General features: G+C 54.4%; 1 protein-coding gene across 1 annotated transcript; it reads right to left on the reverse strand.

Moving 5' to 3' along the window:
- Positions 1 to 12,661: 12,661 nt before the first annotated feature.
- On the reverse strand, positions 12,662 to 14,830 carry LOC118516615. Its single transcript, XM_036062588.1, has one exon. It carries the CDS (start codon positions 14,828 to 14,830, stop codon positions 12,662 to 12,664), a length of 2,169 nt encoding a protein of 722 aa, XP_035918481.1.
- Between the last annotated feature and the right edge of the window lie 2,674 nt (positions 14,831 to 17,504).

The following is a 17,504-nucleotide window of genomic DNA, read 5'->3' on the forward strand; positions in this document are numbered from 1 at the left end:
GTCCCCTGACTGCCAGTGGTGTAGCGGAGTCCCAGAGACCGCGGAGCACGCAGTATTCGAGTGCCCGAGGTTTGCCGAAGTCCGTCAGCAGCTTCTCGGTGAGAGAAGTACGGACCCCGTTTGTCCGGAAAACCTCCAGCAGCACCTATTGCGCGACGCCGAGAGCTGGAGCCGCATCAGCGAAGCGGCAAAGCGGATAACGGCTCAACTCCAACAAGCCTGGGACGACGAGTGGGCAGCCCTAGCATCCCAGGGCAACGAGCAGCATGCGGAGGATGTCGCCGACTTGGAGGCACGGCGAGCGGAAATCCGTCGAGCACGGAACGACCGTCGGAACGCGAGCCGCCGAGCAGCCAGGGCACGGCAACGGGAAGAACGGAGAGCTGAACTTCCCCCATCTCCACCACCATCACCCAGAACAGCGGCCCGCCGCGCAGATCTTCGGCTGCGGCAGGCGCGATTCAGGGAGCGGAGACGTCAAACGCTGCAAGACGTGAGACATCTCTACGGGGACTACAGTCCATCGACATCCAGCAGCAGTGACGATACCGAAAGCGCGGATAATGCTACCGTACCGTTTAGAAGGCGCAACCGCGCTAGCGAACGGGAGGAAGAAGCCAGAAGCAGTGGCCTGAGTGCTGCAGAAGAAGCCGCAGCGGTCGAGGCGGAAGTTGCCTCCCGCTAGGAAACGCGCTAACCAGTGCTTAATGCGGGAAAGTGGCGTGCTTATTAATAAAAGGGAAAAGGATAGTTTATCATACAAGTAATAAAAAAAGAAGGTGCTTTACGCACGGAAGTAGATTAGGCGAAAAGTCTAGCAACCCCCTTCAGGGAACGCCCTCGCGGGTATAAATGTAGGGGAAAGTGAGGGTTTTTGGACAAAATAAAGAACCCGCTATTGAAAAAAAAAGCCAGTTATCCCTGATGCAGCGGGTCACAACGTCGCACAGTGACCCCCAACGCGACCTGTTCTGGTGGACGCCGCTGCTCAGGCTGCTGCGAGAGAATTGCGAACGCGTGCGTGATCGAATGCAGCAGACCAGCGACCTTCAAGTGCGGAGCATCGGCGATAAGGGCCAGCAAGCGGAACTCGTTCCAGGAGCTGATCGACATCGCTAAGGAGAACGTGCTCGGAGCCGGATATCACGTCGTTCTGTCTCGCCTCCGTGGTGGACGGACGCCACCGGAATCGGAGCGGGACAGGCTCGAACACATAGTGTCCGATCTCTTCCCCCAGCACCCGCCCCTCGTCTGGCCAGAAGCGACAGACATCATTGAAAACGAGCAGACAGGAGCGGTTGCAGCAGTGACCGACGAGGAGCTTAAATTCATCGCGCGACGCATGGCCAACAATAAGGCCCCGGGACTCGACGGTATCCCGAATGCGGCGGTGAAATCAGCCATCCTGCAACACACGGGGGTTTTCACGGCGCTGTATCAGGACTGCCTAGTTAACGACACGTTTCCTGCAGAGTGGAAGAGGCAGCGCCTTGTACTCATCCCGAAGCCATGAAAACCCCCAGGATTGAGCAGCTCGTACCGACCCCTGTGTATGTTGGATGCACTGGGCAAGGTGCTTGAGCACTTGATCCTGAACAGGCTGCACGAGTTCCTCGAAGATTCAGAATCACCGCGACTGTCGGACCGGCAGTATGGCTTCCACAGGGGGCGCTCGACCATCGGTGCCATTCAGAGGGTTGTCGAGGCCGGCCAGCGTGCGATGTCGTTCGGGCGCACGACCCGACGCGACAAACGGTTCCTGCTAGTAGCTGCACTAGACGTCAGGAACGCGTTCAATACGGCCAGCTGGCAGGCCATCGCCACTGCGCTGCAGACGAAAGCTGTTCCCGCCGGCCTACAACGCATCATACACAGCTACTTCCAGGATCGGGAGCTGGTATATGAAACCTCTGATGGCCCGGTAGTGCGTTCTGTCACGGCAGGGGTACCACAGGGGTCTATCCTAGGCCCCACCCTATGGAACACGATGTACGATGGTGTGGTGGACATCGCCCTGCCGTCCGATGCCGAGATCCTGGGGTATGCCGATAACCTGGTGCTGCTGGTCCCAGGCACAACCCCAGAGACGGTTAAAGCTGCTGCGGAAGAGGCCATCACAGGAGTGATAGAGTGGATGGCTCAACACCATCTTGAGCTGGCGCCGGCGAAAACGGAAATGGTGGTCATTTCCAGCACCAAGGCACCAACGCGGATCACCGTCCGAGTAGGCGATGCAGATATCACCTCGACCCGCTCGATCCGCTATCTCGGCGTAACCCTCCAAGACAAGCTGTCATGGCTGCCGCACGTCAAGGAGGTCACCGAAAAGGCTGGGAAGATCGCTGACGCCACATCCAGGTTGCTGCGAAACCATAGCGGACCAAGGGCGTCGAAAGCGAAGCTGCTAGCTTCGGTGTCCGAGTCCGTTATGCGCTATGCAGCACCAGTTTGGAGCAATGAGCTGAGGAAACAGAAGCCATGTCGTTTGCTGGAGCGTGTCCAGCGAAAGATGGCACTGAGGGTGACACGAGCATTCCGCATCGTGAGATACGAGACTGCCACCCTCTTGGCTGGTTTGACCCCTATATGACTGCTGGTGGAAGAGGACGTTCGGGTCTACCAGCGACTGAGTGCCGCCGATCACACCGACCGATATGGGCGAATATCCGCAAGCAGGAGCGACAGGCCACCATCGAAGAATGGCAGCAGCAGTGGGATGCGGAAGCCGACACCAGCCGGTACACACGTTGGGCGCACCTTGTGCTACCCAACATCAGCAACTGGCAATCAAGGAAGCATGGAGATGTCTCGTTCCATTTGTGCCAGGTCCTCTCGGGACACAGCTTCTTCCGGGACTACCTGTGTCACAATGGCTTCACATCGTCCCCTGACTGCCAGTGGTGTAGCGAGGTTTCAGAGACCGCGGAGCATGCAGTGTTTGAGTGCCCGAGGTTTGCTAAAGTCTGTCAGCAGCTTCTTGGCGAGGGAAGCACGGCCCCGTCCGACCGGAAAACCTTCAGCAGCATCTATTAAGCGACGCCGAGAGCTGGAGCTGCATCAGCGAAGCTGCTAAGCGGATTACGGCTCAACTTCAGCAAGCCTGCGACGACGAGTGGGCAGCCATAGCATCCCAGGGCAACGAGCAGCACGCAGAGGATGTTGCCGACTTGGAGGCACGGCGAGCAGAAATCCGCCGAATACGGAACGACCGTCGAAACGCGAGCCGCTGAGCAGCTAGGGCACGACAAAAGCGAGCCACGAAGGAGTTTTCCGGGCCTACCGGGAAAACGGTGCGTCTCCCGATAGCGGTTTGTTTGGGGAGTGGTGTCCGATTTCAACGGAGAATTCCCACCCGCAGGGGTAGCATCAACGCGCACAAAAACGTCTTTGCACCGGAAGCGATTGGACGCCATTTGAGGGAGCTACGCCCGGAAAAGCGTTTTTTGGGTTTTCCAAATTTGCCGGTCGCACCCCCGCATCCGACCCCTCCATCGACGCGGCGTGAGGAGAGGACCACGAAAAACAACACCTTATCTGCTTACCACCCCCCAGATCGGAAAAACGCGTTCTTTACGGTTTTTTGCAATTTTTCCGGGGAAGGAGCGAAATTAGCTGTTTCGGGCCTTTAGCAAATTATGGAGGGGCGAGTGCTGCGTTCCGGGGTCTGGTCGTTGTCCGCTCCCGGGAAGCGGTCGGACACCCCTTTCCCTTCGCCGGTGACACCACGGCCGGTCGGACCAGCGGAGGCAGCCGAAATTTCGAAAGAGGAGGATGACGCCGAATTCTCTGATGCCTCCACCCTGGAGCAGACGGTGGTGGTCTCGCAGGCAGGAGCAAGGGAGGCAGCAGCAGCAGCAGCAGCAGCAGCAGCAGCAGCAGCAGCAGCAGCGTAGCCAGCCACAGCCGCAGCGACGGACGGTCGCAGTGTCGGCAAAGGGCCAGCAGCAGCAGCAGCAGCAGCAGCAAAAACCGCAACATCTGCAGCAGCGGCCACAACTCCAGACGGTCGTGAGTGGTCGGAATAGCCGAGCGCCGAGACTTGACCACCCGATAGCCGGCCCCAAACTCGTTGGTTTCCGCCAGCTCAGCAGCAGCAGCAACCGCACCAGGAGCTATACCGGCCACCTCAAATGCGCCAGCAACAGCAACAGAGCCAGCAGCAACAACATCAGCAGTATCGAGCCCAGTCCAAGGGGCGCCCTGCACGTCCCGATCGCATCGCGGTGGTCCCAGGTTGGGACAAAACCTGGACGGAGATGTACGTGAAGCTGCGCACATCTCAGGAGCTGCAAGACGTCAGGGCTGATATTGGGATCGGGCGTCGGACCGCGCAAGATGACCATGAATCGTCCTATTACGCAAAAATGTGGACAGCGCTGAGCTGGCTCGCCGGATCCAGCTGGCGATCGGCGAGGATGGCGTGGTCCGTGTGGTGACGGAGATGGGAGAGCTTCTCGTTACCAACATCGACTCTCTGGCCAAGGAGAGTGACGTGGAGCTCGCCATCAAGGAGAAGCTGGGAGCAGAGCCGGGAATCACGCGTGTCGAACTCTTGGAGCTCCGTGATGGCACGAAGCGACCTCGAGTGCGGCTCCCACTCACAAAGGCACGGCTTCTCATTGGTCAGAAGCTGACACTGTGCCAATGCGTCAGTGGCATCCGCGAAGTGCCGAAGAAGCCGCTCGACCGTCAGCGTTGCTTCCGTTGCCTGTTGATGAGGCATCTGGCGCGAGACTGTCGTGCCTCGTCTGACCGGTCGGGTCAGTGTTTGCAGTGTGGCAAAGAGGGCCACCGCATTAGCCAGTGCACTTCGACAGCTAAGTGCATTGTCTGCCAGGGGCCCCATCGTGTGGGTCACTCATCGTGCCGCCAGAAGCGGGCGTAATGCGGAGAATGCAGGTCAACCTGGGTGGTGGACGCATCGCTCAGGATCTGGCCCTGCAAACAGCCCGCACGTAGCGGGTCGACATGCTGCTGCTGTCAGAGGTGTATCGGCCTCCGGAGGGCAGCGGAAACTGGGCGGTGGATTCGTCGGGGTGAGCAGCTGTGGTGGCAACCGGCCACCTTCCGATCCAGCGGATTTGGCGCTGTGCCATGCCCGGGTTGGCTGCTGCGCAGATTGGAGGGGTGGTGTTTATCAGCTGCTACACCGCTGCTGTGGGCAACGGAGTCGCCACTCCCAGTGTCGTGGATGTGTCTTTCGCTAGCGCATCCATCGCTTGTCCGGACACTTGTGAGGTGGCAGCGAACACCGCTTCGTGCCACTACACGGCGTCGGACCACCGGTACATCTTCTTCACCGTGGGGCCTCTAACTGTTGACCAGCAGTAGCGACGACAACAGCAGCAACACCAGCAGCAGCAGCAGCAGCAGCAGCAGCAGCAGCAGCACCAGCAGCAGCAGCAGCAGCATCGTCAGCGGGGACAGGGGTCCTCTACGTCGTCCACCACTTTTCGGCACGCTGGCCGTAGATGGAAGACAACCCAGTTTTCGGTCGAGGCATTCCTAGCCGCACTCCAGACGGCCGGTTTCCCGGAGCGAGCCGTCAGCCAGAAGGGGATGGTCGACGCCATGCTAGATGCATGCATGCGACGACACGATGGAGCGCGTCACCATGTCGCATCGTGACCCCCATCGAGACCTTTTCTGGTGAACTCCGGAGGTTCTACGTGTTCGGGAGGAGTGTACGGCTGTGCACGAGCGGATGCTTCGAACCACCGATCTGCAGGAGCGCAGCATCATGGCTGCTCATCATCGGTCGGCGAGGAGAGCCGTGGAGAAGGCTGTCCATGCCAGAAAGCGCGCGCAGCTCGACGAGCTGATTCAACAGGCGGAAACCAACGAGTTTGGGGCCGGCTATCGGGTGGTCATGTCTCGTATTCGTGGCTGCTTCGTGCCACCTGAGACAGGCCGTGTCGTGTTGGAGCGGATAGCTAACGATCTGTTCCCGACACATCCGCCTGTTGACTGGCCGGAATCCGAATCGTCGAGCGAAGACACCGAGGAGCAGAGATCTTCGCTGACCCCTGTCACCGTAGGCGAGCTGCTGTCCATCGTGGGATCGATAGCGAACCGGAAAGCGCCTGAACTTGACGGTATCCCCAATACGACGGTTAAGACGGCCATTAGGAAGTACCCGGAGGTTTTCGTCCGTTTGTACAAGGACTGCCTTGACCAGGGTGCGTTTCCAGCGCCTTGGAAGAGGCAACGACTGGTACTGCTGCCACAGCCTGGCAAGCCTCCCGGGGAAAGCTCCTCCTACCGGCCGCTGTGCATGCTCGACGCACTTGGCAAGGTGTTGGAGCGCCTAATACTTAACCGCCTCAACGAGTTCCTGGAGGAACCGGATGCGGAACGGCTATCGGACGGGTAGTACGGGTTCCGGCGAGGCAGATCCACCATCCAGGCAGGCAGATCCATAGATCCACCAGCGCTGCCTAAAGGTGGTGGCACTCGACATCGGCAACGCTTTCAATTCTGCGCCCTGGCAAGCCATCGACAACGCGCTAAGGGACAAGGGGGTACCGTTATCGCTGCAGAAGATGCAGAAAAGCTACTTTGAGGATCGGCGGTTGGTTATTGATACCAGCGAGGGCCCCGTTGAGCGAAGCATCAGTGCGGGCGTTCCGCAGGGTTCCATATTTCGACCTTCGCTTTGGAACGTACTGTACGACAGGATCCTGGGTGTCCAGTTGCCGGAGGGGACCGAGGTTATTGGCTATGCTGATGACCTTGTCGTCTTGGTCCCCGCAACGACACCCGAAGCCGCTTCCTCGACTGCTGAACGAGCCATCGCGGCAATCATGGACTGGCTAGACCGGCACCGTCTCTCGTTGGCACCGGAGAAGACGGAAATGCCACTGATTTCCACCCTGGAGCGTCATCCGGTCGTCAGCATCAACATCGGAGGTGTGGTCGTGCAATCACAGCGCTCCATTCGCTATCTTGGAGTTTGGTTGCACGACCACCTGTCATGGCTGCCGCATGTTCAGCAGGTTACAGCGAAGGCTATGAGGGTTGCAGAAGCTGTCAAGCGCCTCAAGCTGAACCACAGTGGCCCGAAGTCGTCGCGTGCCCGACTGCTGGCGGCCGTAGCGGTCTCCATCCTGCGCTACGGGGCCTTAGTATGGTCGGAGGGACTGCAGCTGCAACAATGTCGCAGATTTGTGCTGCGAGTGCAGAGGACGACGGCCATCCGTGTTTGTCGGGCTTTCCGGACGATAAGGGGTGAGACGGTCGTGCTGCTGGCCGGTCTCATCCCAATATGCATGCAGATCGAGGAGGACAGTTCATCACCGGCTGAACGATCCAGCAAACGAATACTCCAGGACTGGTGTTCGGAATCTGGAGCGTAACCGAACGTACGGGCAGTGGCGGCAGCAGTGGGACGCAGATGCGGCCAGCGAAGACGCCAGTCGTTTCACTTGGTGAACGCATCGAGTGCTTCCCGACGTGAGGGCATGGCAGTCACAGAAACATGGAGACGTGACGTTCCAGTTGGCACAGGTACAGTTACTGTCTGGCCACGGATTTTTCCGTGACTACCTGTGCCGGATGGGCTTCACGTCGTCTCCGAACTGCCCCAGATGTCCTGGCGTCGCTGAGACGGCGGAACACGCCGTTTTTGGCTGTCCACCGTGTGCCGCTGAACGTGGAAGGCTGCTCGAAGGGGGGAGATCGAGTCAGATCACTCCCGAGGATCTCGAGCCAGCTCTGCTCGAGAGCCCGGAAAGATGAAGCGAAATCTGCGAATTCGTCGCACCCGTAACTGACGAGCTCCAAGACGACTGGAATGCGGAGAGGGAACAGTTGGTTTTGCAGGGCCAGTTGTCAGCCGCACGCCTCCCCGACAACTCGGTGGCCGTCGCTCGCAATCAGCGCCGGAATGTTGCGAGGAATGCGGCACGGACGAGAACGAGGGAGTTGCAGCGAGGTTGGCGGCTCCCATCACCAACTCCATCGCCAACAACAGCTGCGCGTCGTGCGGCCATCCGCGAACGAGTCGCGAGGTTCAGGGAGAGGCGAAGGTCTGTGGCCTCCCTGGCATGGCTGCACGGCGATGGCATGGAGTCTTCCAGCGAGGATGAGGACGTCTTCCAGCAGCAGCACTAGAAAAGGGGAAGCAGCACTAGATCGGGAGGCCTCTCTGCCGCGGAAGCAGCCGCAGCAATAGAGGCTGATACAGCTGCGCGTTAAAGGGTTCAATTTGTGAGTGTTGGGCTCGAATGCCAAAATGGGAGGCCTAACAATGGCATAGGTGAAGGGAAAGAAATTTCAAGGAAAGGGAGCAGTTTGTAAAATGGTACAATTTGAGAAACGTGTTAAGAAGTTGAAAATGAGTGATGCTATTTCGCAGAAACACTCTGGCCACAGCACCCTCGCGGGTCAACAGCCAGGGGATGGTGAACGGAATTATTGGAGCTAAAATGAAAAAGGTTTCAATAAAATTTCGTTTGATAAAAAAAAACAGTTATCCCTGTAGGGTGGTTTTTGACAGCTCGAGGCGAGTACCCAACTGACATTTTATAGCAGGCTTATAGCGGTTTTCGAGTTCTTTTACCTTAATCTCTAACCTTAATCTTGCCTTAGAGAGCAGCAGATTTAAGTCATTATAACAGTTCAAAAGCGTGGTTTCACGTAGTTTTTTCATCCATTTTCTTCGGATCCAAGCTGTCATGGGCCAGAGGCGCCATTGCAGCGCAAATAAAAACAAAACAAACAATATAACTCAGATTAGATTGTGATATTACGCCGATCAATTTTTATTCATTTCACAAACCCGTTCATGTTTCTCACTCTCCGTTGCACTCCTCGTGTTCGTCAGTGTTCCTTAAGGGGGAAAAAACAAGACGGTGAGTTGAGAAATGATGCTCTTCGTCGTACATGAGATGCTGAACCATACCTCATCTCTCGCAGAAAACATGTTTCGGGAAGCGGCAAACACGAATCGATCATCACCGAGTGAAACTCCAGGCTACCGCAGCTAATCTACACGCAAATACACGAACAATCCCAAACCATCTGCATTCAAACACCGGGTCATGCGCTTCGGCTTATCCGTGCGCGTGCGACGTCCTCCCTCCATCACATTTAGAACACGACTTTCGCTCAGCGTGCTCAGGGCAGAGCGAATAAAGAAAGAGAGAAGCAGAAATTGGCAGAGGTTTCCAGACGGTTTATAATGCGCGCTGCATGCCAGTATCAAAACGGCACGCGAGAAACAGTTCGAGCGCCCCTGCACACGTGTGTTCGCTCTCTCGCACTCAGGGGCTCTCAAGCGGAAGATCATGGTTCGAGCAGTGCACAGCACATTGCGGAAAGCGAGAAAATTTTTGAGCGCCACTGCACGCGAGAGCGAACGGGTGCGTGCTATGCTGCTCGTTCCTACGACAAACTGGTATGGTACTGAGCTGCTCTAAGAGCTTAACGAGCATGCGCGCATGACGCGAGCAGTTATGGCGAAGATCGGGCAATTTTTTTTTAATTTAATTTTTTTTGTAAAACAGATGTCAGTTGGGACCGTTTTTAAGCCATCAGCCTAAAAATTTCCATAAATTTCCGAATTTCCACCGTTTTTCCGACGGAAACGGATTGCACACGCGGTTCACATCACTACAATTCAAACCGCACTCAATTCGATCCATAAATGAGCAAGTTATTTACACTTTTGCATTAAACGCGGTATATCTGCCACGTGGTGGTGCTGTCACACTACTGTCACACTTCTGCTACCTCCGGTTTTTCACTTATTTGGCCCACTTAAGACCTATTTCACTGCGGTTTTTTGGGTTCGATCAATTGATTGCACACTACCTCACCGGAAAGGACCGCTTCCGGACCGATCCGCGCGAAATTGGCCGCAAAAACAAACACCCGAAACTGCATCCCCCTTCCATCCCACGATTGATGCACTTTTTGGACCACGTAGCTTTCGCACTAATCGGCCGATTTTTACCCCGTTTTCGGCTTGCGCAACATTTTGGCCACCTTATCGACCATTTTCACTCACTTCCAAACTGGAGAAATCGGGGATTTCCCGAGAAATTGTGCACCAACCAATCTTGACGGCTGTTGTTGTTTTTGTTGTTGTTTGTGTGGCCTACACGCGCTACATTTCGTCCTAAAAGCAGCGGAAATGCACCGTTTCTTCACTGAAACCACTTTATTGGCCATTTATCACTGAACTGAAACACAAATCGCGCTCCGATCGGTTCACTATCACCGGGAAAACTGTGTCCATCTGAGTCTGCTTACCGCACTTATGTGCAGGAACCATGGGCCACTTATATACACGTTATTTCGCCGATTTTGGAGCCGTTTTCTCTTTTGTACAGTAAAACTTGCTATTTTCCCTGTGTTGGCACGAAAAATGCCCCGGTTGCGCAGCACGCGGAATGTTATGGTAGTTTTAGTTCTTTATTTGTAATCCACGAGAAATTACTCTAGAGAAAAACGAAACGAACGAAACGAAACAAACGAACGAGAACTTCAAAACGGTGCCACCTACTCCGCGTGTCCTTGGCTACTGGCATCCATTACTTCCTTTTCATATTCTATCCTTTCGGTTGTCACCCTGTTTCGAACCTAAAGGTTATATGCCTCACTGTCATTTCGGTTGTCCCCCGTTTCGAACTTACGCCTGACTGTCATTTCGGTTGTCCCCCTCCATTCATTCCTCCGCCCGTGACCAACCACCTTTGGTCACCCTGTCTTTATGTCTAGTAGCGCTAGTCTCACTACTGGTCTTCTAACCGTCCCTGTGGCTGTGCGTACCCATGCCTGTCTCACATGCCCATCCGATCCCGTTATAACATCTTCTATGATACCTCTCTTCCAATGGTTCCTAATTGTCCCTTCGACGATCAATACCAAATCTCCTGGCCTAATCTCACGAACTTTTTCGAACCATTTACATTTACGCGTAATCACCGGTATCTACTCCTTAATCCACCTCCGCCACATCCCATCGAGTATATGCTGCGTTGGCTTATAATTTCCCCTCAACCCGTCCCTATAGTTCGTGGGTAACGCCGGCTGTTGTTTGACCCCCGAAGAACTCCCCAACAAGAAATGATTCGGTGTAATGGCCTCTCGGTTCTCCGGATCTATCGGGACGTACGTCAAAGGTCTGGAGTTGATCATAGCTTCAGCGTCATGCAGTATGGTCTCGAACGTCTCGTCATCAGGTGTGTTCTTTACCTCCATCACCGTGCTGATTGCAGCTTTCACTGAGCGTACCATACGCCCCCATACTCCACACATATGCGGAGCACCTGGAGGGTTGAAGGTCCAACGAGTGTTCTCATTGGTGAAGGTCGTTGCCAGAATGTTGTTACGCTGATCGATCTCCTTCCGAATTTGTCTGCTGGTACCCACGAAGTTGGTACCGTTGTCGCTGAAGATTTCCGCTGGAGCGCCCCGTCTTGCAACGAACCGCCTTACCGCCATTACACACGATTCTGTCGACAGACTGTGCACCACCTTCAAATGAATCGTCAAACACGTGAATAGCGCGACCCAGCGCTTTTCATTGGATCTTCCTCTCTTCACCAACACCAGTCCAAAGTAATCCAGCCCAACAAACGTGAAAGGTCTGACGAATGGTGCGAGTCTCTCCTTTGGTAACGGTGCCATCGGTGGGACTTGTGGTAGTGACCGCCGTAGTGCGCAAAACGCACACTCCTCGCCGTCTTCGTCACTAAGGCTCGCATCCTCGGGATCTGGAATTGTTGTCGCAACTCGTTGACCACCGTTTCGTTATTTGCATGACGATACAAACGATGATAGTGATCAGCAATCAGCTCAGCCAGCTTGGAGTTGCCCGGCAGAATCACGGGATACTTGGCCGAATAAGGTACATCCGCCGCTTCCCCTATTCTTCCCCGCATTCGTAATACGCCTTCCTCGTCCAAAAATGGTATCAAGTTGTAGATACGGCTTTGCTTCTCTACCGTTTTCCTGCCCGCCATCTCGTCGTCATCTCCGGAACTCAAGATGCGAAGTTCTGCCGAATAGAACTCTCGCTGTGTCTGTCTCCACAGAACGTTGTTCGCCTTACAGAGTTCCTCGTGCCTGAGGACCCCATCCAGTACCGGTTCACCTCTCATTTTCCTGCCCAGATTGTCGATGTACCTTACAATCCACCCATCCGTCCTTTTCAGTTTTCCCAACTTGCTAAACCGCTCATACGGAATGGGTATCAATCCGGTGTGAGAGTCCTCCGTGTGAAGATTTACCCGTCGTATCTCTTCAGCTGTCCCGATGTCCGTTGTCCTTTGCTTCGGCCAATCCTCTTCTGGCCGCAGTAAGAATTCTGGTCCTTGAAACCAGATGCCGTCGTATTCAAAACTCGCCTTTCCCTTCCACTTCGTTGCCTCATCCGCCGGGTTGTGGTCGTTTGGCACCCATCGCCAATCACTCGCTGAGGTGCTATCTTGAAGCTCGACCACCCTATGGGCAACGAAGGGCTTGTAATCTCGAGGATCTGCTCTTTTCCACGAAAGAACAACCGAGCTATCCGTCCAAAGTACACGCCGGATTACCTTGAGCGGATGATGTTCCTGCGTGTAGCGTAGGAACCGCGCTCCCAACACGTATGCCTGAAGCTCCAGCTTCGGTATGGTAAGTGGCTTCTAAGGCGCCACATTAGCCTTTCCTCCTATCAGGGTGCACTGCGGTTCTCCAGCCTCGTCGATGATGCGAAGGTACAAGACGCATGCATATGCGTGCTGACTGGCATCGACGACAAATGCCACTCGCCGTTCTCGTAAGTCTTCTTCGATGCTTCTGTAAAGCTACAGCGCGGGATACGTATGCCGGCGATAGTGGGGAAAAGGTCAACCCATCTTCGCCAGTCCCTGTACTGGATGCCGCTTATCTCCTCATCCCACTGCGTGCCGGTTCGCCAAAGATCTTGAATCAGGATCTTGCCATGTATCACGAACATTGCCAGCAGCCCAAGGGGATCGTACAGTGACATCACACATCGCAGAACTTCCCTCTTCGTAGGGATCCGCTCTTCTCTCCACAGGTCCGATATCGCCGTGCACGCCCGAGTACAGAATCCTAACTCGTCCGATGAAGGATTCCAGCGCATTCCTAACACGCGCTCCGACTCATCTCCTACAGATGATAAGCATTTCACATTACTGCCGTCCGGTTCGTCGAGAGATTTCAAGACCGCCAACCTATTCGAGCTCCAATTCCTCAGCTCGAAACCACCATTGCTGAAAATCTCTCTCACCTCTCTGGATACCTGGCAAGCTTCTTCTACCGTCCCGAAGCTGTCCAGGTAGTCATCCACGTAGGTACTCTCAAGAATACCTTCTACCGCTCGTGGAAACTGCTCTATGTGTTCCTTCGCATTCCGGGCCTTAACATACTGCGCTGTGGCCGGCGAACACGTAGAACCAAACGTCACGACGTCTACAATGTAGGTACTCAGCTCGTCCGAAGGATTGTCACGCCACAAGAAACGCTGCGCATGCTTGTCCTCCTTTCGTACTCTTATTTGTAGAAACATCTCCTTCACATCCGCACACGCCGCCACCGCATACAGACGGAATCGGAAGAGTACTCCGGGCAAGGACATAACCTCATCTGGACCCTTAAGGAGCATGTCGTTGAGCGAGACCCCTTGTGCCTTGGCTGCAGCATCCCAAATCAGACGGACCTTCCCGGGCTTATTTGGGTTCGTGATTACCCCTATTGGCAGATACCAAACACGATTCTGATCAGCTTCCACCAGTTCCTGTGCCGTAGCCTTGTGCACGTACTGCTTGTCCAACAGATCACGAATCTGACGCTGTACCTGCAACTTCAGCTGACCATCTCGTTCCATCCTTCTCTCCAGGCAGACATTATCGACCTTCCACAGCAGGCCTGACTCGAAACGCTTCCCTACCCGAACGGTAGTAACTTCCAAAAGATGTTGCGCACGTTGTACTTCCGGATCTGGCTGGACTACGTGCGTAACCCCCACCTGTTCCAGCTCGTAAAACTTCCGAATCGTTTCGTGAAGGTCCTCCAGATTGTTGCACTCGCAGATATGCAACAGTCGCTCACCCTCCACGTTTATCGGTTTCCCGTAGATGCACCAACCTAGGCGCGTATTAACTGCGATCGGTTCACCAACTCCTCCCTCTACCGTCCTAAGAGGGACCGACAACCGCAGATTGTCCAAACCGATTAACATCCTCGGTTCCGCATTCTGATATTCCCTTATCGGTAACCGCTTCAGATGTTCCCATGTTCCTTCGTCCGGTTCGAAGGATTGTCGAGGAAGATTTAACCTAGGCACCGTCCGCACCGAGTTGACCGAACGCTTCGTAAAACCGACCGGCCCCACCTCGAAGTTCACACGCCTGGAACCAGCCTCAACCCTTGTTGTGTCACCGGTCCAACGAATGCAAAGAGGTTCTACCTCCCCTTCGACACCCAATTCTTCCGCTAAATCCTCGTCCACTAACGTCATGGACGAACATTCATCCAAGAAGGCAAACGTTGTTACCGTTGAGGCTGGACCATAAACAGTGACAGGCACAATTCGGAAAAATACCTTCGACGACGACGACGCTGACAACGATGAAGACGACGACGACGCATTCTGATGATGGTTGTTGGCCACAACAGCACCACCGTCTCGGGAACTGATCTCGTTGTTGGACCTACGCTGCTCCTCAACGCCATGCAACAGCGCATGATGCTGATACGTGCATCCATCCTTCCCGCACACCGGTCTGTTCAAGCACGTCCGCCAATTGTGCTTGCCCAAACATCCAAAGCACAAGGAAGGTGCACGGGCCTTCCTCCAGCGCTCCTTTACCGGCATACTGACGAACGTGAAGCACTTGTCTACGTCGTGCTTTCCCTTAAGACAAATTATTCAAGGTTCTACCTGCGTTCCGTCTGTTGTCGACGCTCCCGGTGTCGCCACATGCGCGTGCACGTGTCCCTTGGTGTTCGGTTTCTTCCGCTCCGTTCCTTTCAGCGATGAAGATTCCCGGTTGGTTAACGTCTCCGCAGCACTCAGCAGCTCCGCCACGAATTCCGCAAACATAGTGAGATCCGGCTCCTCCGCGGCAGCATCTCGACAACCTCCTGCAGCAGCAATGGGTTGGCCAGGTGCGCTTTTCTTCCGGCAGCCTTCATGTGGTCCACCATTGTTTGCACCACTTCGCCGAACGCTATTACAGACTCGGGTTTCTCCATACACGGTGCAGGTGTCTTGCGTACCTTCTCGATAAGCGCCGTGATAAGATGCGCCGGTCGACCATACCGCGATCGCAACGTTGCAATCACTTGCGGCACCACCTCTGGAAGCACTAGACGGCTGCGCACCGCCTCCAACGCCGGACCCTTCAGGGCCTTCTGCAGTCGTACCATGTTCTCCCAATGCGAGAAACCAAATCTTTCCGTCGTGTGTTCATAGTTGGCGATGAACACAGGCCATTCCGCCGGATCACCGGAGAAGGCAGGAAGGTCGGTCGATACGGTACGATGCACAGTGCTTTTCTGACGAGCGGGGCTATGCTGCACGCGCAGCGAACCCTGTTCCGTATTCTCTTCCGGGCGGGACGGTAACAACACTTGCGTTTCGGAAAGCACGGCCGGTATCACTACCTGTGATTCGGGAATCACATTCACACCTAACGCATCGGCCAAAATTTTCTCTTCCTCCTTGACAAACTTCAGCTGCAGCTCCAGTTCCACTCGTTTCTTCTCCGCCTCCTGCCTTTTTCCACTCCTCGCGATCCTTTTGTTCCGTTTCCATGTTTACCTTTAGACCGTTTTAAAGGATTTTGTTAGCACGAAAAATGCCCCGGTTGAGCAGCACGCGGAATGTTATGGTAGTTTTAGTTCTGTTGCAAATGCAACAGGCAACAATCCGCGAGAATAAATGAACTAGACGCCTTCTCTACATCCGTGAATAAGTGTATTCTTTTTGTAATTTTTAGTTACACTTTTAGCAGATAAAAAACTTAACGTCTTCCTTCTCTCGCTTTATGGTTGTTACTGCCGTGTGTAACGCGGTCATTCGCCCTTTCCCTTCGCTCTCTTTCTCCGGCTCTCTCTGGCTAGGTTTTTTTCTCTTCGGCTGCGCTCCTGGCTCATCCTTAAGTGGCTGCGTACTTCCGCGGTCGGCTGTCATCGCACTTGACGTTGACGTTGTATTTTGTCAACACTGGGCCCCAGTGTTTTGGCCTCTCAAAACACTACCTCGTGGTTCAACGTCGATAGTTGCTACCTTGACTGCCAGTCGCTCGCATGTTTTTTTCCAGTAGCTAAACGAACGTGAACCCGTCTTACCGCACCGTCCTTGGATTGAATAGTGCGAATTACACGTCCCTTGGGCCAGCATCCCTGCGGAAGATTTTCGTCGATGATCACAACTACGTCTTCCTCCTGTAGCGGTTTGCAGGGCTGAAACCATTTCGTCCGTCGGGTAAGAGTGGGACGGTAGGAAGCTACCCATTTTTTCCAAAACAGATTAGCATAAACCTGCAATGTCTTCCAGTTGTTTCGTAGCGTGGCCGTTGTGTCGTCAGGTGGTAGGAAGGGTTTTACTCCTGATGAGGAACCTAGAAGGAAGTGATGTGGAGTTAATGGTGCTTCTTCCTCACTGTCAACTGGAACATCTGTCAACGGACGAGCGTTAACTTTTTGCTCGAACTCTATCAGTCAACCATTCAATACAGCGTCGGTAATGAGTCTCGTAAACTGGATATTTTGGAGGGTTTGTTTAACTGTGCGGATCAAGCGTTCCCGTGCTCCTCCAAAGTGCGGTGCCGCTGGCGGGTTAAAACTCCATCGTGTATCTGGTAAGTTCATTGCGTCGATCATCTCATCAGTGTTTACTTCTTTTAGCGCTTCCCGAAGTTCCCGACTCGTTCCAATGAAATTTCTACCTTGGTCCGAGAAGATTTCAACCGGCTTTCCGCGGCGACCTATAACGTTTCGTATTGCGATTATGCAAGCGCTGGAGGATAGAGATGGAACTGTTTCGATGTAGATCGCACGCACAGTCATACAGGTAAATAAGACGCCCTATCGCTTTTGCGTCTTTCGTCCATCGACCACCACAAATGGTCCAAAGTAGTCTATCCCAGTGTAGCTGAAGGCTCACGTGAAAGGAGATAGTCGCGACTCAGGAAGGTCTCCCATCATGGGTTCACTTGCAGTCGCTTTCCTTACTCTGCAGAATTGGTAGCTGGCTCGCACCCTATGGCACGCACTCCGTAGAGCTGGTGTATCGTATTTTTGACGGACTTCACTCATTACTGTTTGGAAGTTTTGGTGTCTGTACTGCCGGTGTTAGTCATCCACTATCAAATCAGTCACTTTTCCAGCTTTTGGTAGGATGATTGGCCTCTTGGTTTCGAGGCTCACGTAGCTGCAGGCATCGACCCTACCCTGTACTCGCAGTATCCCTTCTGGATCCATATATGGGCTACGCTTTACAATCAGGCTGTTACGGGGCAATTGTGTTTTATGACTGGCATCCG

The sequence above is a fragment of the Anopheles stephensi genome, unplaced genomic scaffold (genome assembly GCF_013141755.1).
Source record: "Anopheles stephensi strain Indian unplaced genomic scaffold, UCI_ANSTEP_V1.0 ucontig365, whole genome shotgun sequence".
Lineage (NCBI taxonomy): Eukaryota > Metazoa > Arthropoda > Insecta > Diptera > Culicidae > Anopheles > Anopheles stephensi.

Bases quoted from the DNA above. Each gene is read 5' to 3' on its own strand.
- LOC118516615 (XM_036062588.1), bottom strand. From the start codon at position 14,830: ATGCCGGTAAAGGAGCGCTGGAGGAAGGCCCGTGCACCTTCCTTGTGC.